Source organism: Rana temporaria, chromosome 1, assembly GCF_905171775.1.
Source record: "Rana temporaria chromosome 1, aRanTem1.1, whole genome shotgun sequence".
Taxonomy (NCBI): domain Eukaryota; kingdom Metazoa; phylum Chordata; class Amphibia; order Anura; family Ranidae; genus Rana; species Rana temporaria.
Genome location: NC_053489.1, coordinates 580,558,713 through 580,584,530, shown reverse-complemented (window position 1 = coordinate 580,584,530; position 25,818 = coordinate 580,558,713). Strand labels below are relative to the sequence as shown.

The following is a 25,818-nucleotide window of genomic DNA, read 5'->3' as shown; positions in this document are numbered from 1 at the left end:
GCGATGTCGGCAGTAAGGTTCCTGGCGTGAAGCCTTTTGGCTTCACGCCAGGAACCCTATTGCGCATGCTGGAGGCCCGCTCCTCTCTCCTATTAGCCCGCTGCCCCCCGAAAGATGCCAATTGTGGCACCAGAGGGGGGGGGGATTCAATGAGTGGAAGTTCCACTTTAGGGTGGAGCTCTGCTTTAAATAGTGGTTGTAAATCCTCACTTATACCCAGTTAAGTGAATAGCCTCAGATGATCGACAAAGATGAAACCATTCCTCCTACATAGGTTTTACTTGTGTATATCTGCATTCTTCTCCATCTGTTGGTATCAGAGGAGGGGTTGGCGAGCTGCAGTTACTGTGTGAGAGCTAGTTGGAGGAAAGGAACACATAGAAAAAGACCTGTGTTGTAAATAGACCAGCTGAGCTCTCCTCCCTGAAACTAATTTTATCTTGTGTTGGAAAACGAAGTAACCCATGATGATAACCGAGGAACAAAGTACTAGCGAGAAACGACGCCTAGAGATTTGGAGAAATAAGTAAACACTGTAGATATGTGCTTTGTTCAAATTTCATGACTGAGGTTTATGACCACTTTAATTGAACAAGCTGAAGTTATAAGCCAATTGGCTACCATGCACAGATGCACCAGATTTTGTATGCACTAGTTTTATTTAATCGACCCCCTAAGTGTGAAAGTAGTTTTCAGGAATATTGCCTGTGCTGTAAAGGGGCCCCAGTACTGCAAAAAAAACTGCAGCTTTGAAAAATTTGCCATACTTGTAAGTAGGGTTGTCCCGATACCGATACCGATACCAGTATCGGTATCGGGACCGATACCGAGTATTTGCGGGAGTACTTGTACTCGCGCAAATACCCCAGATACCTAAATAGAATACTCCCCCCCCCCCCCCCCCGTCGCTGCATCGAAAGCCGCCTCATGGGTTAAACGGCGTGTGGGAACATCACAGCTTTCATTTGAATAGCTGTAGTGTTCCCGCACGTATAGACACTCCCCCTTGCTCGGGATTGGATGGGTGATCGTGATCTGTCCAATCCCGAGCAAGGGGGAGTGTCTATACGCGCGGACAAAACAGCTATTCAAATGAATGCTGTGATTTTCTCCATGCGGCGGCGGTGGCTTTCGGCGGCAAAGGTATGGGGGAAATGGCTGGAGGGACATGGCTGCATATGTGAGGGACATGGCTGCATATGTGAGGGACATGGCTAGAGGGACATGGCTGCATATGTGAGGGACATGGCTAGAGGGACATGGCTGCATATGTGAGGGACATGGCTGCATATGTGAGGGACATGGCTGCATATGTGAGGGACATGGCTAGAGGGACATGGCTGCATATGTGAGGGACATGGCTAGAGGGACATTGCTGCATATGTGAGAGACATGGCTGCATATGTGAGGGACATGGCTAGAGGGACATGGCTGCATATGTGGGGGACATGGCTAGAGGGACATGGCTGCATATGTGGGGGACATACATGGCTGCATTTGGGGACACATTTAAAAAAAGTATCAGTATTCGGTATCGGCGAGTACATAAAAAAAAGTATCGGTACTTGTACTCAGTCCTAAAAAAATGGTATCGGGACAACCCTACTTGTAAGCTCCTGATGCTGAGAGGAGTTTCAGGAGGCGGAATCAGTGTAGGAAACGTACCACATCACTGCTAGCAGGCAGTAAGGTACCATGGGATATGTAGTCCTTAGAAATTGGAAGTAAACAGCGGGGGAGAAGCTGCATAGCATGAAGGTAATCCAGGAAAATTGTGAAAAGAGATGACAGGCAGAACGAACAACATGAAAGGAGATTTTCCCAAGTAAGCTGATATTGGATTGTCAAATATAACTATTGTTTGTATTGCTATTACTATGCTGATGACTTTACATCTTAATTAATTAATATTATTTTTAAAGGAGGTTTTTGCAATTGCCCCCCCCCCCCCCCTCCCTCTATGAAATCTAGAGACTGCATCACAGACCTCAGCCCAGGAGTTGCTCTTACTGAACCAAAGAGAAAGTGAACTGGCCTTTTAGACTGGATGATTGTCTGATCTACAGTCTGTGTTGGACCAAATAGCTTTGCTGGGGATGGCATGGCGGGGGCAGGGACCAGTTGGGAACACCGTATTTATACCTATAGTTATCCTTTAAACTTTCATTCTGAAATTGGAATGAATTGAAAATCTGCTACAGGCAGCAAATGTTCTGTTAAGCTGTAATAAGTCTGTAGGAGTTGGTGTAGAAGTATGGCTTCATTTGCCAGGAAGAAAAAGGGAGGAGGTTGATTTTGGGTCACTGGATAGTTTTATAATGCACATTACAGAATCTGATAGAAAAAAAAGCTTCAGGCGGTAATGTTGCATGACTTCAGCCACTGAGGAAGATGAGAAGAGACAACTCATCCTATCCAGGGAGAGGTCATATTATACAAGTGTACCGACTATGGCTATAGTTTCATTCTGATATCTAAACCAGTTGTAATCGTTCAGTGTTCACAACCTTGTGTCTTGAATCTTGAAATGTGTGTGTGTGTGTATGTATGTATGTATGTATGTGTGTGTGTATATGTATGTATGTATGTATGTATGTATGTATGTGTGTATATATATTACAGGGATCGACAAATCCCGGTCGCCATGGCGACTAGAAATAGTGTCCTGGCGACTTGGTTTGGAAGGTGGGCAAATTTTTTTTTTATTTTTTTTTTGTGAGCTGGTGCCATCTGGTGGTGAGCCGTTGGTATTACAAGTTATTACCACCAGATGTGAGCTGGCGCCATCTGGTGGTGGCCGTTGGTATTACAAGTTAAGCATTACAAGTTAAACAGCAATTCTAATGTCATTTTTTCACTATTTTCACTGCCATCTTCTTCCCTCTAATTAGAACCCCCAAACATTATATATATTTTTTATCCTAACACCCTAGAGAATAAAATGGCGATCGTTGCAATACTTTCTGTCACGCCGTATTTGCGCAGCGGTCTTACAAGCGCACTTTTTTGGGAAAAAATTACACTTTTTTTAATTAAAAAAGACAACAGTAAAGTTATCCCCATTTTTTTTTTTTTTAATATTATGAAAGATAATGTTACGCCGAGTAAATTCATACCCAACATGTCACGCTTCAAAATTCTGTTTGAACACCGTTTACATATGCGGGCGCTGCTCACGTATGTGTTCGCTTCTGCGCGCAAGCTTGTCGGGACAGGGTGCGTTTTCTGGCTCCTAACTTTTTTAGCTGGCTCCTAGATTCCAAGCAAATTTGTCAACCCCTGTGTGTGTGTGTGTGTATGTATATATATATGTATATATATATATATGTATATATATATATATATATATATATATATATATATATATATATATATATATATATATATATATATATATATATATATATATATATATATATATATATATATATATATATATATATATATATATATATATATAGTCGTATGCTCTAATAATTCCGTGGAATCAGTTCTCGCTGATCTATGCATTTCCTCCGATCGCCCTCTTACAAAGGCTACTTTGCAGGATCAAGAAGAGGAAAGAATTCCTGTAATCTTAGTGGCCCCAGAAGACCCCGGTATGCCAAAATCCTAAAGATGGCGGTAGGAAAACCTTGGAACTTCCGCTTAGTTTTGACGGTTTGGCTGCCGAGACCCACATCCTGAAGAAGCGAGGGATCTCGGGTCCAGTGCTTTCTACACTTAATGCCAGAAAGCCAGCTTCCAGGCTTATTTACTATAGTCTGAAAAGCATATGTTTCATGGTGTGAAACTAACAAATGGAATCCTCAAAGATATGATATAAGCAGGATTCTTGCCTTTTGTCAGCTAGGAGTAGATATGAAATTAGCCCTTAGCACCATTTAAGGGTCAAGTATCATCAGCTCTACCAGTTGTCTTTCAAAGACCGCTGGCATCTCATTCCCTAGTTCGGGCTTTCATTCAGGGGGTACTGCAGACAAATTCACCAATCAAGTCTCCCTTGTGCCCATGGGATCTGAATTTTAGTACTGTCGGTGTTGCAGAAGCAACCTTTTGAACCTATTCACCATATCCCGATGATCCTTTTTAATCAGGAAATTGACATTTTTGATTGCCATCTCTTCGGGTAGAATATCTGAATTAGCAGCGCTTTCTTGTAAAAAGCCTTATTTAATTTGTCATAAGGACAAGATTGTACTATGACCCCATCCTGCCTTTTTACCTAAGGTGGTGTCTGCTTTTCATTTTAAATCAGGACATTGTTGATCCGGAAAAAAAAGAAGGCAGAACAAACAGCGGAAGAAATATTATTGCACTCCCTAGATCTAGTGAGAGCAGTAAGTGTATCTGCAGGCAACCGCTCAGATACGTAAAACAGATGTTTTGTTTATTTTGCCAGATGGTCCCAAGAAGGGACACGCGGCATCAAAAACCACAATCTCCAGGTGGGTTCGACAAACGATTATTCAAGCCTATGGTTTTAAAGAACAGAACGCCTCCTTTTTCTGTTAGGGCGCACTCTACCAGGGCGATGAGTGCTTCATGGGCAGTGCATCACCAGGCTTCATTGGCTCAGATCTGTAAAGCTGCAACTTGGTCTTCAGTCCACACATTTTCCAAATTTTATCAGATGTGAAAGGGCATGAGGATGCCGCATTTGGGTGAAGTGTGCTGCAGGCAGCAGTATAGGGCTGCTTGATCTGTGTCCCGTCCCCCCCCCCCTTCATATTGAGCATTGCTCTGCGACATCCCATTATGTAATGATTTAAGGCTCTGTGTCCCGTGGTGTACAAGAAAGGAAATAGGATTTTTAAAACGGCTTACCTGTAAAATCCCTTTCTTGGAGTACACTGCGGGACACCCCCTTCTTATTGGAACTTTATTGCTTGCTACAAAACTGAGGTACTTCCCTTAGGGGAGGGGTTATATAGAAGAGAACTTGTCTTCATTGGTTGTGCCAGTGTCCAATCACCTCTGGTGAGCTATACAACCCACTATGTAATGATTTAAGGCTCTGTGTCCCGTGGTGTACTCCAAGAAAAGGATTTTACAGGTAAGCCGTTTTTAAAAATCCTGTTTTTTACAACTTTATCTTTCTAACACCATTACATAATTCAAGTGTGCAGAATAAACTTGGCCCATCACCTCCGGAGTGCTGACCACAGACCGTCTGACCAGCACACTATATAGGATTTATTTTCATACGACACTTTTATACATCTATTTATATAGCTTGGAAAGTCTATCTCTAACGTCACATGCATTCCTGTAAGCTTATCAGATAGTCTCCTAAAAACGCATGTAGACTACAAATAGAACTGGTGGCAAGAATCCGCCGAAAATAGGATTCTGATTTATACATATTACCGGTAATTTTAATGAGATGAGTACCTCATTTAATCACTTCTCATCCTATTCTGTATCTGCACTTTTCTGTCATTCTGGTGGGGCTTAACAAAGAATGTTCTTTGGCTTCCCTAATATGTATGCCCTGGAAATTCAGATTGATCTGTGTTGTGTATAAATGACAGATACCGGTGGTCTCCACAGCCGTTTTCTTTCTGTCATTACATTTTATAAATCTCCTCCCCTTTCCCCTCCCTTTCTTCTCCCTTCTGTCCTTTCTCCCCCCTTTCTCCTCCCCTCCCTTCTCCCTTTCTCCTCCCCTCCCTTCTCCCTTTCTCCTCCCCTCCCTTCTCCCTTTCTCCTCCCCCCCTCCCTTTCTCCTCCCCCCTCCCTTTCTCCTCCCCTCCCTTCTCCCTTTCTCCTTCCCCCCCCCTCCCTTCTCCCTTTCTCCTTCCCCCCCCCTCCCTTCTCCCTTTCTCCTTCTCCCTTACTCCTTCCCCCCTCCCTTTCTCCTTCTCCCTTACTCCTTCCCCCCTCCCTTCTCCCTTACTCCTACTTTCTCCTCCCTTTCTCCTCCCCCCTCACTTCTCCCTTTCTCCTCCCCCCTCACTTCTCCCTTTCTTCTCCCCCCTCACTTCTCCCTTTCTCCTCCCCCCTCACTTCTCCCTTTCTTCTCCCCCCTCACTTCTCCCTTTCTTCTCCCCCCTCACTTCTCCCTTTCTTCTCCCCCCTCACTTCTCCCTTTCTTCTCCCCCCCTCACTTCTCCCTTTCTTCTCCCCCCTCACTTCTCCCTTTCTTCTCCCCCCCTCACTTCTCCCTTTCTTCTCCCCCCCTCACTTCTCCCTTTCTTCTCCCCCCCTCACTTCTCCCTTTCTTCTCCCCCCTCACTTCTCCCTTTCTTCTCCCCCCTCACTTCTCCCTTTCTTCTCCCCCCTCACTTCTCCCTTTCTTCTCCCCCCTCACTTCTCCCTTTCTTCTCCCCCCTCACTTCTCCCTTTCTTCTCCCCCCCTCACTTCTCCCTTTCTTCTCCCCCCTCACTTCTCCCTTTCTTCTCCCCCCTCACTTCTCCCTTTCTTCTCCCCCCCTCACTTCTCCCTTTCTTCTCCCCCCTCACTTCTCCCTTTCTTCTCCCCCCTCACTTCTCCCTTTCTTCTCCCCCCTCACTTCTCCCTTTCTTCTCCCCCCTCACTTCTCCCTTTCTTCTCCCCCCTCACTTCTCCCTTTCTTCTCCCCCCTCACTTCTCCCTTTCTTCTCCCCCCTCACTTCTCCCTTTCTTCTCCCCCCTCACTTCTCCCTTTCTTCTCCCCCCCTCACTTCTCCCTTTCTTCTCCCCCCCCTCACTTCTCCCTTTCTTCTCCCCCCCCCTCACTTCTCCCTTTCTTCTCCCCCCCCTCACTTCTCCCTTTCTTCTCCCCCCCCTCACTTCTCCCTTTCTTCTCCCCCCCTCACTTCTCCCTTTCTTCTCCCCCCCTCACTTCTCCCTTTCTTCTCCCCCCCTCACTTCTCCCTTTCTTCTCCCCCCCTCACTTCTCCCTTTCTTCTCCCCCCCCTCACTTCTCCCTTTCTTCTCCCCCCCTCACTTCTCCCTTTCTTCTCCCCCCCCTCACTTCTCCCTTTCTTCTCCCCCCCTCACTTCTCCCTTTCTTCTCCCCCCCTCACTTCTCCTTTCTTCTCCCCCCCTCACTTCTCCCTTTCTTCTCCCCCCTCACTTCTCCCTTTCTTCTCCCCCCTCACTTCTCCCTTTCTTCTCCCCCCTCACTTCTCCCTTTCTTCTCCCCCCTCACTTCTCCCCTTCTTCTCCCCCCTCACTTCTCCCCCCTCACTTCTCCCTTCTTCTCCCCCCTCACTTCTCCCCCCTCACTTCTCCCTTTCTTCTCCCCCCTCACTTCTCCCTTTCTTCTCCCCCCTCACTTCTCCCCCCTCACTTCTCCCTTTCTTCTCCCCCCTCACTTCTCCCCCCTCACTTCTCCCTTTCTTCTCCCCCCTCACTTCTCCCCCCTCACTTCTCCCTTTCTTCTCCCCCCTCACTTCTCCCTTTCTTCTTCCCTTCTTCTCCCCCCTCACTTCTCCCTTTCTTCTTCCCTTCTTCTCCCCCCTCACTTCTCCCTTTCTTCTCCCCCCTCACTTCTCCCTTTCTCCCCCCCCCCTCACTTCTCCCTTTCTCCCCCCCCCCTCACTTCTCCCTTTCTTCTCCCCCCCCTCACTTCTCCCTTTCTTCTCCCCCCCCCTCACTTCTCCCTTTCTTCTCCCCCCCCTCTCACTTCTCCCTTTCTTCTCCCCCCCCCTCACTTCTCCCTTTCTCCCCCCCCCCCTCACTTCTCCCTTTCTTCTCCCCCCCCCCCCTCACTTCTCCCTTTCTTCTCCTCCCTCCCCCCCCCCTTCTCCCTTTCTTCTCCCCCCCCTCACTTCTCCCTTTCTTCTCCCCCCCCCCTCACTTCTCCCTTTCTTCTCCCCCCCTCCCTTCTCCTCCCCACCAATAGTGAAGGTGAACCCACATTTTGGGTTGTCACCATAACAGGAATAGAAATCTTAGAATAGGGACACCTATTATGGTGACAACCCCTTACTTTGGACAGATTTCCTTCTCACTTCCTGTTTCGTATGTGGAACAGGAAATGCAAAAAAAATCCCCCCAAAGGGGACACAGGGGCTGTAAAAAAAAATATTGATGAGTTGTATCCTTTCTCACGCTATCCAAAATTTTTTTTTTTTTTGCCTTTTGTTCGATTTTAATAAAAGTAGTTCAGTTTTCTTTGTATATTGAGTTTGTGAATGTATTACCAATTTAAAAACACTTTCTTGTGATTTCAACATGTGTAACAGCAAAGATGAACTTCATATGCACTGATCAGGCATAACATTGTGATCACCCGCAATAACCCTCTCAAGGCCTGGACTCCACTAGATCTCTGAAAGTATGCTGTGGTATCTGGCACCAAGCCATCGGTAGCACATCCTTTAAGTCCAGTCAGTTGTGAGGTGGGAACATATGGAAAAAAACAAGATGCGCTACACATAATAAAATGTAAACATGTGTCCAAAAACAAATGAATTGAATCATCCGTGAATAATATGGGGAATATAAATGAACAACAAATTATCAGAAAAAAATCCTTGAAGGAAACACAAAAAAAAAAAAAGTCCTTTCACCAGTGAATATGAAAAGAAAAGTCCATATTGGTAAGTGACAATCCAAAAAGAAGAGACCTCCACCAAACGAGTATTGAATCTGCTTACCAGATTCCCGGTGGTCTCTTAATTAAAAGAAGACCCCAGGTAGCATGAAGATCTTAAACTCTGCAGAGTCAAGGCTTGTAGGACAATCAGGACAACGATCTCGGTTGCACTCCAGTGTTAAAGGATACGGTGACCATACCACATAAAAAACATAGGAGGCCACAATAGTGTAAATCCGTAAAGAATTACTTTATTTAAAAATTTATAACAAAAACACACTTACAATTTAGCAGTGTTTGACAGGCTTATCAAGTTAAAGCTCCGGCCGGAAGCAGACCAAACAGCCCATCAATGGTGTGGAAAATATGCAGACAACGGGGGGTGATACCGATGTAAAAGCACGTTCCGCCCGACCTGGTTTTCGCGACAAATCGCTTCCTCTGGGGCACAGGCAACACACCGAATCACCCCCCTTAAATTAGCAAAAAACGCCAGTGTGGGAGGAGCTGACGTCACCTGCCACACTGCTAAATTGTAAGTGTGTTTTTGTTATAAATTTTTAAATAAAGTAATTCTTTACGGATTTACACTATTGTGGCCTCCTATGTTTTTTATGTGGTATGGTCACCGTATCCTTTAACACTGGAGTGCAACCGAGATCGTTGTCCTGATTGTCCTACAAGCCTTGACTCTGCAGAGTTTAAGATCTTCATGCTACCTGGGGTCTTCTTTTAATTAAGAGACCACCGGGAATCTGGTAAGCAGATTCAATACTCGTTTGGTGGAGGTCTCTTCTTTTTGGATTGTCACTTACCAATATGGACTTTTCTTTTCATATTCACTGGTGAAAGGACTTTTTTTTTTTTTTTTGTGTTTCCTTCAAGGATTTTTTTCTGATAATTTGTTGTTCATTTATATTCCCCATATTATTCACGGATGATTCAATTCATTTGTTTTTGGACACATGTTTACATTTTATTATGTGTAGCGCATCTTGTTTTTTTCCATATGTTTTCACTGTTTGTATATATCCAGTAAGGTGCAGCTTCACTTTATCACATTTGATTGTCACATAGTAGTATTTACTTTTTACCACTTAATATATTAGCGCGGCTGCTTCCCCATTTTTTCACAGTTGTGAGGTGGGGCCTCCATGGATTGGATTTGTTTTCAGCACATCCCACAGATGCTCAATTCAATTGAGATCTGGAGAATTTGGGGGCCAAGTCAACACCTTTTTTAACTCATTGTTTCCCAAACCATTCTTGCTCTATGGTCCATTTCTGGTACTTCATTGAAGGTGCTTTTGACTGTGGTCACGGGTCAGCATGGGCACCCTGACTGGTCTGAGGCTACCAAGCCCCATGCATGACAAATTGTGTGTTCTGACACCTTTCTATTGGAACCAGCAATTACTTTTTAAGCTACACGAGCCAGCCGAATGCATCAGTGAGCTATGACCCTGTTGCCGTTTTGCCATTTTTTTTATTTATTTTTTTTTAATTTAAAATTGGATTTTTATAAAAAAAATTATAAAATGTATTTTAACCACTTTGGCTCTCGCATCTGTTTACCCCCTATGGACCAGACCATATTTCAGAGCATGTCCTGGTTAATTAAAAGCCTCATACACACAATCTCAATTCATCTGATTTTTTTATTTTTTTTTCCCAGTGGATTTTTGTCCGAAGGGGCGTGCACTTGGTATGCATACACATGGCAGAACTTTCTCAGCCAACATTCACCAAATCACGTGAACTTTCAGGTCTTTACCGCCACCCTTTGGGCAACTTCTGCTTCTGTTGTCTGATCTTTAGCATTGGTTCTGAGCATGCTCATTTGAACTTTGGATTTTAGTCCGATGGACTTGTGTACACACGATCGGATTATCCTCCATTGGACATTTGTTGCCGGAAAGTTTGAGAGCATGCACAGCGAATTTTTGTTCGTTTGAAAAACCGAAAACATTTGTCTGATGGAGCATACAGACAGTGGTATTGTCCGATTTAAAACACGTCCGTCCGGTCGTGTGTATGGGCCTTAAGGGCCCTTTCCCACGTACAGATCCCGTGAGGATCCGCACCTTTCTTATCCGCTTGTCCGGATGGAAAATGGGATCTTCTTCCATCTGCAGAATCGGACCATAGCGGGGACCGATGAGATCGGGTGTCAGCGGATGACATCTGCAATCCCATAGGGATACATGTATGTCTGTATTTCATCCGAAAATGGATGGATGGATGAAATACAGACCTACTGTCCGTATGTGTGAAAGGGCCCTTAGAATTAACTCTGTGTGAAAACAATAAAAACTTTCCTCTGTCAGCTGGCTCTCATTCACAAATCTGTCTGACGGGGAATGCAGGAGATATGATGGCTACTGTGTTACTTGTTTGTTGTTTTTGGCTTAAAATGTTACGTGAATTGAATACACTGAGATTGTCAGTGAGGAACACATCTGACTGGCTCCCAGTCATAGGATCTCATGGGCTGTGCACAGTAGCTGAGCAGAAGGAAATGAGAAAAGATAAGTGTATACGACACCTCCTGTGTACAGAGGGGGTTTTATGGACGTTTGTAAGATGCCCATGGTAGGCAACTGGTTAATAAAATGCTTATGGAGTAAAAATCCATCTAAAGATAGTTTTTTTTATTTAAGATACAATAATAATTTAATGTATTCACCATGAAATGGAGCTTAGTTATGTAGCATGAGGCTGTACATTCTACAATATTTACATTTTTGGTAAACTCATTCAATGAATCCAAGCTCTGCAAGCTGAAATAACATGCACTGCATTGATGCATTCACAGTAACTATGAGATAAAACAAAGTTCAGGAATATTCCTTTATTCCATTGTTTTGAAAATCTATGTACACTACAAACTAGATTGATTGAAGAGAAATGCATCTGTACCTGGCTCTTAGTTTAGGAGGAAGGGCAAGCAGTAAAAATGAAAGTGAAACCTTTTAAGCCGCTTATAAACCTTGTGATCTTTCTGCACATAACTTGAAGTGCTTTATTCTTCCCTTGAGGAGCAAAATGGCAGCAGGCCGTAAACAAAAGACCCAGTTTGGGAATATTTTAATGAAGTTCCTCTACCTATGGGTAAAGCAGGTAAGTGTGCAAAATGCAAGGCCTGGTGGCCTGAATGAAACCATATTAAAGATTCTAGCTATTAGCAAAAATGAGTCCTTGCATTTATTTTTTGTTTACAAAAGTTTATTGAGTAGCATATTGTAGTACAAGCATAGGTAAAAATATAAAGTACAGAAATTTTTCGGAGGTATACAAATATTAAAGCAACATGTGAACAATCTTGCATTGAATATTTCTGAGTACATTCAAAATGAATATGATAACGTTATTTTAGAGATTGAGGGAATATCACAACATTATTGGAAGCAACCACAGAGAATTACCAGTATGACCACTTATCTTCAAAGATGTGAAGGCTATCGTTAATTGTGTGAAATATTCTCTCCGAAAGCTTCAATAGCTCCATTCTATCAAGAACCTGTGACCATACCAATTCCTCAGACCTCCAGTTAAGGGCTATCATCCATTGCACTGAGCTACAAAGTGAGTGGAGGAGTCTGATGCATGGGAGTGGGATATTTGGGGCATTACCATATAGGAGGCAGATTTGTGGTGTGAGGGCAATCTTGTGTTTGGAAGAGGTTTCCATTCTGTGAGCTGCTTCCAGCCATATATGTGAGAGACGAGGGCAGCTCCAGAATGTGTGGAGTAAAGTACCGTCAGCTTGGCAGCCCCTGAAGCAGTTAGGGGATACTGAAGGGTAGAAGGTATGGATTTTTGATGGTGTGAGATACCACCTTGTAAATAGCTTTATGGGTGTTTCTCTAAAGGATACCGCTTTATTGCTTTTACGGAGGTTTTCTGACATGGAGTGCCAAGTGTCAGGCGAGAGGGTGAAATCTAATTCTGTTTCCCATTGGATCATGGGATGTGATTTTTCCGGGGCAGAGGTGTCATTAAGGTAATTATAGAGCTTAGAGATCATGCCTCTATCTCTGGATGTAGATTTGCATATTCTCTCGAATATCGTGATATTAGGATTTGTGGAAAGTGAGAAGTGCGAAAGAAAAAAAGATTTGATTAGCAGATATCTTTCAGATTCTGAAGAGGGGAAGTTATAGTCCTTTTGGAAGGAATCAAATGATCTAAATGACCATTTAGACTGCAGCGAACCTAGAGATGTTAGTCCCCTATCAGTCCAGGCGGAAAATAGATGATTGTTTGTATATGCAAGGGGTAGTCTGGGGTCACCTAAGAATGATGTGAGTGGAGAGACTTCTGAAGCCAGTGAAAAAATGTCTCTGGAGGTTTGCCAGAGTTTGAAGGCATGAGCTACTATAATATTGCGTTTAATTAGGTCACGGTAAAGAACATATTTGGACCAAAGAATTCCCTGAAGGTGTAACGGTTGTATGGATGAGGTCTCAAAGCTAATCCAGGGGATATTTTTTATTTGGGGAGTACCATTGGGAAATCTGGGAGAGACGTGCGGCTAGGAAATATTTCCATAAGTTGGGAAGACCCAAACCACCCTTGGATTGAGATCTATATTGTAAAGCGTAGCTGTATCTCGGTTTTTTGTCTGCCCATATAAATTTGTTAATGCTTTTTTGTAGTGCTTCGAGTTTAGATTTAGGGACATTAATTGGTATGGTACGAAAGTAATATAATAATTTGGGGAGTATATTCATTTTAATTGCACAAACTTTGCCCAAAAATGAAATATGATATTTGGACCAGGTATTCAGGAGGGTGGTAATACGAGCGAACAAGGGGGTGTAGTTGGCCTTAAAGAGACCATTATGAAGTGGGGTGATGTTGACACCTAAATATTTGATTGAGGATGAAATCCATGTGAAGGGGAAATTGGTTTGGAGAAGAGTGAGTGAGTCTGGGGGGATGTTGATGGGTAGAGCGGAGCACTTGCTGAGATTGATTTTGAGTCCGGATACTTTGTGGAAGAGTTCTAGGACTTTAAGTAGTATGGGTAGGGAGGTATGGGGATTTGTAATATATATCAGAGCATCGTCAGCGTACAGACTAATTTTATATTCCTGATGCTCTTTAGAATAGCCCTTTATGTCTGGGTTTGCTCTAATAGCTTGGGCAAGTGGCTCCATAGCTAGGGCGAAGAGGAGCGGGGATAATGGGCAGCCCTGTCTTGTTCCTCTGCCCAAGGGGAAGAAGTCAGAGTTGATACCAGGTAAACGGATGCGTGTTTGTGGGGAGTTATAAAGAGCGTTAAACCCCTGCAAGAATGCTCCAGAGATTCCAAATCTGGGTAGTAAATAATTTAGGTAAGTCCAGCTGACGCTGTCGAACGCCTTGTGAATATCAAGGCTAAGGAGACATGTTTGGCGAGCATGAAGATTTGCATCCTGGATTATGTTGGTAACAAGCCTGATATTATCCGTGATCTGCCTATTGGGGATGAAACCTGATTGGTCTATGTGCACTAATGGGGAAATCACCCCAGCAAGTCTATCTGCCAGGATTCTGCCAAAGATCTGAGTCCTTGCATTTAAAGAGCACCTGTCATTTCAGAGCCATCATGGCAGCGCCTGTTAGCGGGCATCCACTCACCTGCTGCTGACACGTCCCTCACCTTGTGTCACTGCCGACCAGCCGCCGCAGTTATACAGCTGCCGGTCGGCTCTGCTGGGAGAGATCACATAGGTATACGTCATGTCGCCGTTCAGCCAATAGGGGCGCGCGCCCGGCGGGCGCGATCACTAATTGCAGAGCGAGAACCGGGAGCTGTGTGTGTAAACACACCGCTCCCGGTCCTGTCGGGGGGAGAAATGCCTGATCGTCTGTTCATACAATGTATGAACAGCGATCAGTCATTTCCCCAAGTCAGCCCCCCCCTTCAGTTAGAACACACACAGGGAACATAATTAACCCCTTCCTCGCCCCCTAGTGTTAACCCCTTCCCTGCCAGTGGCATTTTTATAGTAATCAATGCATTTTTATAGCACTGATCGCTATAAAAATGCCAATGGTCCCAAAAATGTGTCAAGTGTCCGCCATAATGTCGCAGTACCGATAAAAATCGCTGATCGCCGCCATTACTAGTAAAAAAAAAGTATTAATAAAAATGCCATAAAACTATCCCCTATTTTGTAAACGCTATAACTTTTGCGCAAACCAATCAATAAATGCTTATTGCGATTTTTTTTTTTTTTTTTTTTTTTTTTTACGAAAAATATGTAGAAGAATACGTATCGGCCTAAACTGAGGAAAATTTTTTTTTATATATATTTTTGGGGATATTTATTATAGCAAAAAGTTAAAAATATTATTTTTTTTTCTAAATTGTCGCTCTATTTTTGTTTATAGCGCAAAAAGTAAAAACCGCAGAGGTGATCAAATACCACCAAAAGAAAGCTCTATTTGTGGGGGAAAAAGGACGCCAATTTTGTTTGGGAGCCACGTCGCACGACCGCGCAATTGTCGGTTAAAGCGACGCAGTGCCGAATCGCAAAAAGTGGCCCGGTCATTGACCAGCAATATGGTCCGGGGGTTAAAGCGGAGTAACAACCACAATTGGCATTTTTTAAATGTATGTCCTTTTCATCCTGCGTTTTTATAATATAAATCCGGTCATTTACTATTTTGCAATCCGCCGCCGATCCGCATAGATATTCAAAAAAGATAGTTTATAAAACTATGTCCACACCCTTGTCATTTTGCTTGTGGGCATTGTGAAGCCTACACGCACTTACTTCCTGGAAGTCTTGGATGGGGAGTGATAATTGGACAGCGCACTGCATCCTGGGAAATGATGACACACATTTCCCAGGAGCATTAGAGGGAGATGTCAGAATCCTAGGTGATTTCAAAGGCAGATTTCGTGGGACCGCATAGCAACAGGCATTTCCAGACGAGTAAAAAAAAAATGTTATTTTTTTAGGTCTAATGAGCACAATAATGAAGAATTTTTTGGGATGGAAACTCCACTTTAAGTGGTTAAATCCTGCACCTTTGCAGTTTGCTTTTAATTAGCTTTTGTGGTGCATTTTGCATTTTTTTTTTTTGCCCAATTTATTGTTGGGTGGATAAAAAAAACGCAAATCACGGCAAAACCACACTACATGCTTTTTTGCTGCTTCTCCATTGAAGTCTGTTGAACCAAAAAAAGCACCATTTTGCTTTAAAAAAAAGTCCTTGACCCTTTCTAAGCTTAAAAAAGCATGGCTGTGAACGTGTCCCATAGGAAACCATGTTAAATGGACTGTAGTGCGTTTCTGAAAAAAAGCATTAAAAAAACTCATAGGCCCCATGCACACGAGACGCTGGTAAACTCGAGTTCAGAGGCATTTGGGCATTTTTTTCAACTGCCCCTGAACACATTTAATGTTATCCTATGTGTCCATGCACACATTCACGTTTTTTTGCGTTTTAAAGCAGTTGGGTTTAGGCTCGTTTTTTCAGACGCAAAATTTTGGGTTCAGACGCAAACGTTTTTGCGTTTCAAAGCTTTGGGAGGGTCTACAATGTCTTTGTTATGAACGCTGATAGCCGCAAACGTGGTAAAACGCCGCGAAATTCGCGGCAAAATGCCGCAAAATTCGCGGCAAAAACGGGCGTTTTAAACGCCGTTTTTTGCCTTTGAAAACTTGAGTTTACATGTGTTTGCATTTACTTCTCATGTGCATGGGGCCTTAGGTGTGAACTGAGCCTTTTTGGTGTCCTGTCCTTTCGCAGTAGTAATTTGTCTAGTGATGGAAACCATTTTGTCTGGTCTTCCTGTGTGTGGCCAGATGATGGGGGTTGTGTCAGCCATACATAGTCTGTTCTGTGCACACAATACTTTTTATAGGCTTGTTTGTAATCTGTCAGAATTGGCAGCTGTTGTCAGTTTGCCTTTAAGCTATCCTCCCTCCACCTCATAGACAGAAGCAGTGATCTGCTCAGCCCTGCATACCTTGCACACATAGTAACAGATTTATAGAGTAGTAGAGCTTGGTGTGACAGATGTGTGCTTTTTGTGTGACAGGACTGAGATTTGCTTATAAGTTCAGGGTGTGGTGAATCCTGACAACACACAAGATTTTCATCTTATTTTAGATCTGTTCTACAAATATTTAAATCAAAATTTTAAAAGAGGTTTTTGGTTTTATTCATGTCAACTGGATACAGTTCGCACTTTCTTAACCACTAAAGGACCGCCTAACGGCGATATACGTCGGCGGAATGGCACGGCTGGGCACAGGCACGTACATGTACGTCGCCTTTAAGACCCCATGCCTTGGGTCGCTGGCGCCGTGGGCACGCGACCCGGTCTGAAGCTCCGCAGACCAGATCGCCGCCGATGTCCCGCGATCGGTCTCTTGAATTGTTTTTGTATTTAAATTTTTTATTGTTTTTCCCCTGCCCATAGCGAGCAGTCACTTTCTGTTTTCTGAAAGTATGTGGTTGGTTGCTGTAAGCAGCAGCACTAGTGGTCGTTCTTCATTCTTTTAGGCCTGGTTCACACGTATGCATTTTTTTTAGTGCATTTTGCAGAAACAAACTACAGTCCATTTAACATGGCTGCCTATGGGACATGGTCACATCTATGAGTTTTTTTCAGCTACTGCGTTTTTTTGGAAAGAATCGGGAACTATTTAACGACTTGCCTACAGCACTGATGGGGCTGCACTGATAATCAAGACACTGATCAGTGCCTTGGTTGTCGGTGCAGATGTCCCCGCTGAGGAATTCCACCTAACGGCTCTCCTTACCGATAACCGGTCATTTTCCCTTTTACACTATTATCAGCTGTGATTGGACACAGCTGATCACATGGTAAAGAGCCTGTCGGTCCCGATTTCGGCTGCGATTACAGGGGCATCTGTGCAGGTTTCCGAATCCGCAAAAAGTAGTACAGAAACTTTTTGAAATCTGTGCAGCGCCGCACTGATTAGGACGGTGCCATTGCCGGTAAATGTCGCCGATTTGACATGTAAAATCGTACCAGTGTGAACCAGGGCTGACTCAAAGTTTACAGTAAGGGGTCTTTGTGCTGCCCACATGTACGCATGGTTTTCTGTACCCTCTGAGTCATGGCAGCCTATATTAAGTGTGTGTTCCCATGAGACACTTGTTTACACTCCTGGCTGGTGACATCCTATAGATCGTCTCTGAGATTTCCACTCTTCAAGAATGATTGCTATCCAAGGTTCTCCTACAGCAGGATGTGCAGCACTCAATATGGAGTATTTTAAAGGGACAGATTGGTGACACTTGTGATGGAGGGGACTTTGTGTGTTGGCACGCTTTGATATTGACTAGATTTCAATTCTGTAAATGGAGCCGCTTTAAAAACACAATTTGTTTTACTAATAATGGCTCTCCCATCCTCATCACAAATACAGGTATACCCTTAGCTGATGGTCATGTCTGCATAGACATAAGGCATTGGGCAATGATTCAATAAAGCATTTGCCAAAACTTTTCTGGTGCCATGGTTGTACTAGAAAACCCCACACCAAGTTCATAAGCCTTGCACAGTTACCTGCATAAACAGGTAGTTCTTCGTTCCACACTTTTATTTGCTGGCGCTATGGCCCTCATTAATTAAGAAATACCACTTTGTCTGTAATATGACAATTGGAGATAAATACGACCTTTTCCATGGTGACAGAGCAAGCACACACCTAAAATGTATCTGTCATGCACATGGAAGCTTCTTCTTCTTCTTCTTCTTCTTTTTTCATTTTTTTTTTTTTTTTTTTTTTTACATTAAATCCTTTCTCTGTGCCCTCTTCTAATCTAAACAGTGTGTTTTTTTTTTTTTTTTTTTTTTGTTTTTTCAGGTTGTATACTTCACCAAAGAAAAAGTTACCCTCATCACATGAAACAGTCAGTCCTCTGATTTGGTGTCGGCAGGTTTTTGACAGTCCCACACCCGATGTGGAGTGTGCGAAAAAAAACCTTATCCACAGACTTGAGCAAACAATGTCAGGTGAGTAGTACATTGTGCACTGTACACATGATATTTAGTTCAGGCTGTGCTCTCCTTATTAAAGTTGGTTCCAAAGCCAAGCTGTTTAAGAAAAAAAAAACATGTAATTTTTGCTCTGTGCAGTGGTTTTTCACAGAGCAGCCCCGATCCTCCTCTTCTTCAGTCCCTCACTGGCGCTCCTGGTTTCCAGCCCCTGCGCTGGTGCTCTTGGTCCCCCACCCTGCCAAGTGCCCTCATGGCAAGGCACTCATGCATGCTCGCTCCTGAGTCGGCTCTAGATGTCCATTAGACGCACAGAACGCGTGTCTTCTGGCTGTAATTGACGGCCACTGGCTTCTGCTTCTGAGCCATCGAGGATGGAGTGATCTGCTGCTCTCGTGCACATCGCTGGATTGAGATGGGGCTCGGGTAAGTATATGGGGGGGGCAGGGGGTAGCTGCTTGCAGAAGGCTTTTTACCTTAAAGCGGAGTTCCACCCAAAAATGGAACTTCCGCTTAATCCACTCCTCGCCCTCTTACATGCCACATTTGGCATGTAATTTTTTTGGGGGGGGGGGGAGTGGGGGCTCCAGGAGGAGTGGGACTTCCTGTCCCACTTCCTCCTTCCGCTGAAGGGCTGGTAAGGCGAATAGCTTAATCGCCTTACTGCAGCCCCTCCCTGTAGGCGATCGCCTGTCCAATCGGACGGTGCAGCACCGCTCGAGCATGCGCAGTGGGTGCCCGACCGTGAAGCCAAAAGCTGTCATGGCCGGGTGCCCACACTTGGAATGAAGACGCTGACCGGAGAGGGGGGGGGGGGAGAGTAGCGGAGTCCCGGCCGGCGTGTCGCTGGAACCGTGGAGCAGGTAAGTGTCTGTTTATTAAAAGCCAGCAGCTACACTTTTTGTAGCTGCTGACTTTTAATAAACCTAAAAAAAAGGCTGGCACTCCCCTTTAATGCAGCAAATGCATTAAGGTAAAAAACCTTACGCCAATAGAACCACCTTAAGGTCAATAGTTTTGCACAGAGCAGCCCTTCTCCTCCCCCTCTTCTCTAGTCCCTCACTGGCACTCCTGGTTATACCCCCCCCCCCCCCCTGCTGGTGCTCCTGACCCCCTAGGCTGAATGACCCCATAGTAAGGCACACATGACATGCATGCTGCTCCTGAGAGCTGGGATTGACGGCCACTGGATTCTGCTGCTGTGTCTGAGCCATTGAGGAAGGAGAGAGCCCAGAGTCTCTGCTCTCGTGCAAATTGCAGAACCACCTTCAGGTCGAACTCCAACTAAAACCATTATGGAGGGAAAGTTGGGAAAGATTAGAACCACGTCCTATGTGCTCACTGATACTGGAAGTAAGGGAGACTTCAACTACATTTGCAAAGTGCACAGTCTATTTGCCTTTGGTAAATTAACCCCAACGTGTGGACACATTTTGATGGGTCAGGATATTTGTTTTAGTTGCCTTGGTGACTTTTCACTTGAATGCTCAGTCTCTTGAGTAAATCATTTTTACAAGTGGCAAATGCTTTGGGAGGATTTACAATAAAATCATTGTTTTTCTTGGTATGTTATGTAGGGAGTGTTATTTTATCGACATGATGTGCATTGGTCTTATTTTGAAGACATTCAAAGTTATCTCTGTCCTAGCTGACTAAACCTATAACCACTGAAGTTTTGTTTAGATGTCTTTAATAGAGATGCCAGGCCACTATATGATCTATAAGAGATAGGTTTACCCCACATTATGTCTGTCAGCAGTGGCGGTCCGTCTATTAAGAGCGCACGGCGCCGCCCCCCATCCATGCTTTCGGCCTCTTTCAGGACGCCGGACGCATGGATTCCAATTGGGGGTGGTTCCAATAGAAGCTATAATAGGCTTCAAAATTGGCGGAGCTCGGGGCGCACAGAATGCGAATTGAGCCCACCCAGGTGTGTTACAAAATCGAATTATTTTTTGGCTATTGTTACACTGATCCTCCTCCCTGCCAATCAGGAAGCGGGTCTTGAGACCCGTCTCCCGATTGCCTGAAAGGACGGGCGATCCTATTGAACGCATAGGAGGAGGAGACGCGCGGTCGTCATGATAGAGGAAAGAACACAGGAGCCACTGCTCGATGCCCGCCACCTAGATGGGGTAAGTGCCGGACTGGCAGACGGCAGGCGAGGGGGGGGGGGGGGTGATGAGCGCTCCTGGCCCCTCCTGCAAAGTGCTGGCCTGGGCCTTGTTGGCCGAGGCCAGGATACAGCGTTGTTGGTAATACATTTTTAGGTTTAATACCGCTTTAGGGTGAGGTACCAGCCAAGTCATAGCTGTCATTGGTGGGGTTTGGTCAACAAAGAAAAAACCTCTTCATGCTGATAGATTTCTATTAAGAGTTTTAAACCGTTCTTCTATAAGGCCAAATCTATTTATGTAGTTGTATAGTTCTTGTGTAACATTGAAAATAAAACCTACTTAGCTTAATGCCTGAACATATTTGTGGTATTTTTTTCTCTATTTTACAGCCACCAAGAGGCAGAGTATGTACAGCATTCCTTATAGTTCATCGAGCTATGCCAGCTCCTACAGTCCCAATCCTAGTGGAAGTCCATACAACAGCGGCTATAGCTCCCCATCCTCCACTCCAGTGAGACCCCCAGTAGTGCGGCAGCTGGTTCTGCCTAGCAACACAGGTGAGTAAACATCAGTATTTACTTGACCGGGAACGAGTTTCTTTTTCACACAATTTTTTTTCTGTGCCATTTTAAAACGTGTCTGCATTATGTATTTGCTTTTAAGAATTTTGTTTATGAATTTGCATGTTTTTTTTTCGCACATTTTGCTCCGTTTTTGATAGTTGAGGTGATATCCCCAGCATGCTTTTTTGGTGGCTGTAGCTGACTTGTACATCTGTAGAGGGGCAATACCAGTTTAGGATTTTTTTTTATAAATAAACGTTTGTGAGCTCTAAGGCAGGCCATAGATTATGCAATTTTGTTTCCTGCAACCATGGGTTTCAGGAAAGAAAATCGCTCAATTCCCCCATCAACCCAGTCAGTGTTGATAGAGAAATTCCTCCTGCGGAGCTTTTGTGTTCTCGTGGCGGGGGGGAGCTGTCCCACAATGATTACTGCTGGCGGCTGCAGCCACTGTCAAAAACTGCATGCTAAAAATTTGACATGCTGGTTGTACCCAAGTTGATTGATGAGTGAGTGAGTAACTTGTATAGCGCAACAAATGCAAACTTAATCGCCTCAAGGCGCTTGGCATCCAGCGTCGTACAGGTCTTTCAGAAGAGGTGGGTCTTTAGTTTTTTCCTAAAAGCCCGATGGTTTTCTTCCAAGCGGATGGTGGTGGGTAGAGCATTCCAGAGCCGTGGTCCTTGGACCGAAAATCTACGTTCTCCCTTAGATTTGTAGCGAGATTTAGGGATTTGGAGAAGGTTTTGGTTGGTAGACCGGAGCACGCGTTTGGTAACGTAGGGTTTTATTTTCTCGCTTAAGTATTGGGGAGCGTTGCCCTGAATACATTTGTGGGTGAGGCAGAGTGTCTTGAAAGTCACCCGGTCCTGTACGGGCAGCCAGTGGAGGGACCTCAAGACCGGGGAGACTGATTCCCACGGCTTTTTAACTGTTACCAGTCTGGCTGCCATGTTCTGGACGACTTGTAGACGTGAAATCTGGTATTTTGGTAGTCCTAAGTAGAGAGAGTTTGCGTAGTCGAGTCGTGAGTTGATGATAGTTCCAACCACTACTGCTGTGTCCTCTTCCGGGATGAAGGGGATGAGTCTACGTAGCATGCGGAGCAGATGATGAGAACCGCTGACGACTGATCCTATTTGTGCATCCATCGTCATGTCTGAGTCAAAGATGACTCGGAGACTTTTGACTATTGCTTGGCGCGATGGTTTGTCCGAGGATGGTGGGTGGTGTCCATGTGGTCCTAGAGATGGATTTCCTATTTGCGTGAAGGGTAAGTAGTTCTGTTTTGGATCCGTTGAGTTTGAGGGAGCTTTCGGTCATCCATTTGTCGATCAGTGTAAGGCACTTTCCTAGTTCATGAAATTGGTCTTTTTGGTTGGTGATTCGAAGGTAAAGCTACGTGTCGTCCGCATAGGAGTGGTAGCGCATGCCCTGTTTGCTGATGATTTTGAGGAGCGGGCGGATGTAGATGTTGAAGAGTACAGGTGAGAGGGGTGATCCTTGTGGGACTCCGCATGTAATGGTCCGTGTTTCTGATGTAAAACCTCCAAGTTTCACTGTCTGAGTGCGATTTTTCTAGGAAAGATGCGAACCACGGTAGGGCCGAGTCAGAGACTCCTGCTACTTCTTTGAGTCGCGTGAGCAATATGTTGTGGTCTACCGTGTCGAAGGCTGCACTAGGAGACATGATTCTCCGTCATCTGCTGCTTCGAGGGTGTCCTCCCATATCTTGAGGAGAGCGGTTTCTGTGCCGTGGCCTGGACGAAAACCTGATTGTAGGGGATCTAGGAGTTTGTGGTCGTCCAGATGGGGCTGAAGCAGTTGTACTACTGCTTTCTCCATGATCTTGGAGATGGTATTCAGGCTTGTTACCGGTCTGCGATGGTTTGGGTCTTTAGGGTCGAGGTTGGGTTTCTTTAAGAGGGGTTTTATTGGGAGGGGGGGGGGGGGGCTGCTGCACACTGGAGGCGTTTAATCTAAATGCATTAAGGGGGGGAAAAAAAAATTCTGCCTTTTTAGAATTACTTTAAGGTCCCTTTCACACAGACGGTCCAATCAGGTCCACCTGTCAGTGTTTTTCAGGAGAACCTGATCGGAAGGTCCATGCATTCCTATGGACAGGCGGAAGTCCATAGGAATTATCTGTTTTACACCTGCTTACCTCCGGGTCTGATCTGGTCTGCTACAACCTCATGCTTTTAGGCAGAGCAGATTGGAGGGTAGTCGGGTGTAAACAGACAGTGGAGCCCTGTCTGTGTCATCCGCCCACTCTACTTAAATCAGGAGGTGAATCTGTGAGCTAATCCCCTTCTGATCGGTACAGAATCTGCCCCATGTTTAAGGGTTTTTTAAATAACAAACATGTTATACTTACGTCCACTGTGCAGTTAGTGCAAGGGAAGCAGTTAGTCTTCTGGTGTCCCTCGGCGGCTGTCTCTGGTCTTCCCCACAATTAGTCACCACAGTCATGCGAGAGCTCGCATGGTGGTCACTAATTGCGGGCGTGCTCCCGTGATACAGCGAGCGGCCATAGCCGCTGACTGTATCACTCGGACCCGCCCCTCGGCGCGCCGCGTCACTGGATGTGATTGATAGCAGCGCCAGCCAATGGCTGCGCTGCTCTCAATTCATCCGCTCTAGCCAATCAGCGGCCAGGCTGAGCGTCAAAGAGGATATAGGGACCGCGCAGGACTTTCGAGGGGTCAGGTAAGTATAACGGGGGGGGGGGGGGGGCGGCAGCAGCAGCAGCAGATGTTTTTTCACCTTAATGCATAGATTGCATTAAGGTGAAAAAAACATTTTCCTTCACAACTCCTTTAAAGGAGCATTAAAGGGAGTCTTTCTGCTGAACTGGGCAGTTTATGTGTTTCCTCCAGCCCAAGGGGATGCATCGCCTGGAACCTGGGTGAGGGAAGCCTCGGTTAGTCTGGCTTCCCTTTTCTTCCACGCATGCCTTTACCTACCTGATTCCTCCGGGTTCCCTCCTCGGTACAGTGAGAAGGTGGCTTGGTTCCCTTTCTCCCTCTGTACCTGGCGAAGGCCAGACTAGTGGGTGGCGCCGCCTAGATGCAAGGAGAAATCCAGCACCACTGCTGTTCTCCTGCCCTCAGGCATATCCCTACGCAGCCTGCAGGTAACAGTTAAGTGGATGGTGCCGGAAAATGAGGCTGCTGACTGGCCTTTCTTTTTACTCAAAGCTAATCTCTGAGCCCAAAGTGGCCCCATGGCACTGAGGGCAGGCGGCCTACCGGGAAATTTCCCAGTATCCCGGTAGGCCAATCCAGCCCTGACGGCACCACTGCACCCAGTAAGAGACTCTGGGCTATAGCCCCAGAAGCCACCCCCTAGTGGCGCTTCTGACTCTTTCTCAGCTGGATTCATGTAGTAAGTCCAACGTAAGGAAATTTCCTCTACTTTAAGGGGGACAGGAGGATGATTCTGTCTGTGATTGTAGTTGCTAATTCCCCAGCAGTGAGAAAAGTACAGGGGAAAGCAATCTCCAAGAGCTAAATGTCTTTTTTTTTTTTGTTTTTTTTTTTAAATAAATCTCAAGTCTGTACTGCACCTTTACTTTACTGCCACTTTAGTCCCACAGTGCTAACAATATTCAGAGCATTGGTACAACCCAGCCTCTGACATGTTAAAACGCACAGTGAGGAAGTACATAATCCTGTCAGGTTACCTTCCTTGCATGTTGCACTGTTCTCTGCAAAATGGTGCCTCTCAGACCTGCGTATTCTGAGTCTATTAGCCATATGAATGCTCTCATTATTTCGATCAGTCTCTATTAATAACTCGCATGGGACAATATAATTGGTCTGCTTTGAACATCCAGCTCTGCCATGGCACCTTGTACTGTGCCGCGTGGGTAGCACACAGGGTTCATACTCCATCATTAGATGTCTGTTATGGTAACACTTTTTGATATGTGACCTTTAGTAACTTTTGGTACTGGAATAGTGCACTACTGTCTCCACTTTCCAGACCTACAACAGTGGCTGCTCTTTTGAGATTCCCTGTCCCTTTGACTCATTTGCTGAGGAATTGGGACTCTGGCACAGAAGGAATTGCCTCACAACTCTTGCCCACTGGGCTTTAGCTAAACCCCCCAAAAGGTGCAATCAGACTGTGAGAAGTCGGTGTTGACCTCACTTGCAGCACAGCAATGCATACATGCTCCTCGGCCTCTTTTCTGTCCTTGGACTACTCCTACTTGGCAACCCCTTGTAGATTCTCCAGTACGACCCACTGCCTGCCTTCAGTGATGTTGTCACCTCCGGCTGCTTCTACCTTATTCCACATTAATCTGCCCTGCCCTATGAGTATCTGAGGCCTTGCCTCTATTTGGGCCTAGTTGTCATGCAACAACCTACAAGTATATTATGTATTGTTAAAGATATTTAGAGGACAGTCCAGTTATATCAGGTGACCTTGTCCCACGTTCCCCTACAGTTTCTGGGGACAGTTTTTTTCTTTCTCCCCTGCAGGAACAGACATCTTTAGCCAACATTCTGGGACCCCCGTTCTTTTATATACTGTAGGTTTGTCCCCAACCCCCTCCCCTATAATCTCGATTGCTGACTTTTTCAGTTTGTGTCTGATTAATGAATCGGTCTGATGTTCAGACAGAGCAA

The 25,818-nt window shown here is 45.0% G+C and overlaps 1 protein-coding gene across 2 annotated transcripts in view; it reads left to right on the top strand.

Moving 5' to 3' along the window:
• SLAIN2 (SLAIN motif family member 2) overlaps positions 1-25,818 on the top strand; it is an 80,100-nt gene that overhangs the window by 20,644 nt on the left and 33,638 nt on the right. For both annotated transcript variants that reach the window (XM_040334960.1, XM_040334961.1), the window contains exons 2-3: positions 18,371-18,519; positions 21,008-21,175. In XM_040334960.1, coding sequence (XP_040190894.1) covers positions 18,371-18,519; positions 21,008-21,175 — 317 coding nt within the window. The remainder of the gene's footprint in view (positions 1-18,370; positions 18,520-21,007; positions 21,176-25,818) is intronic.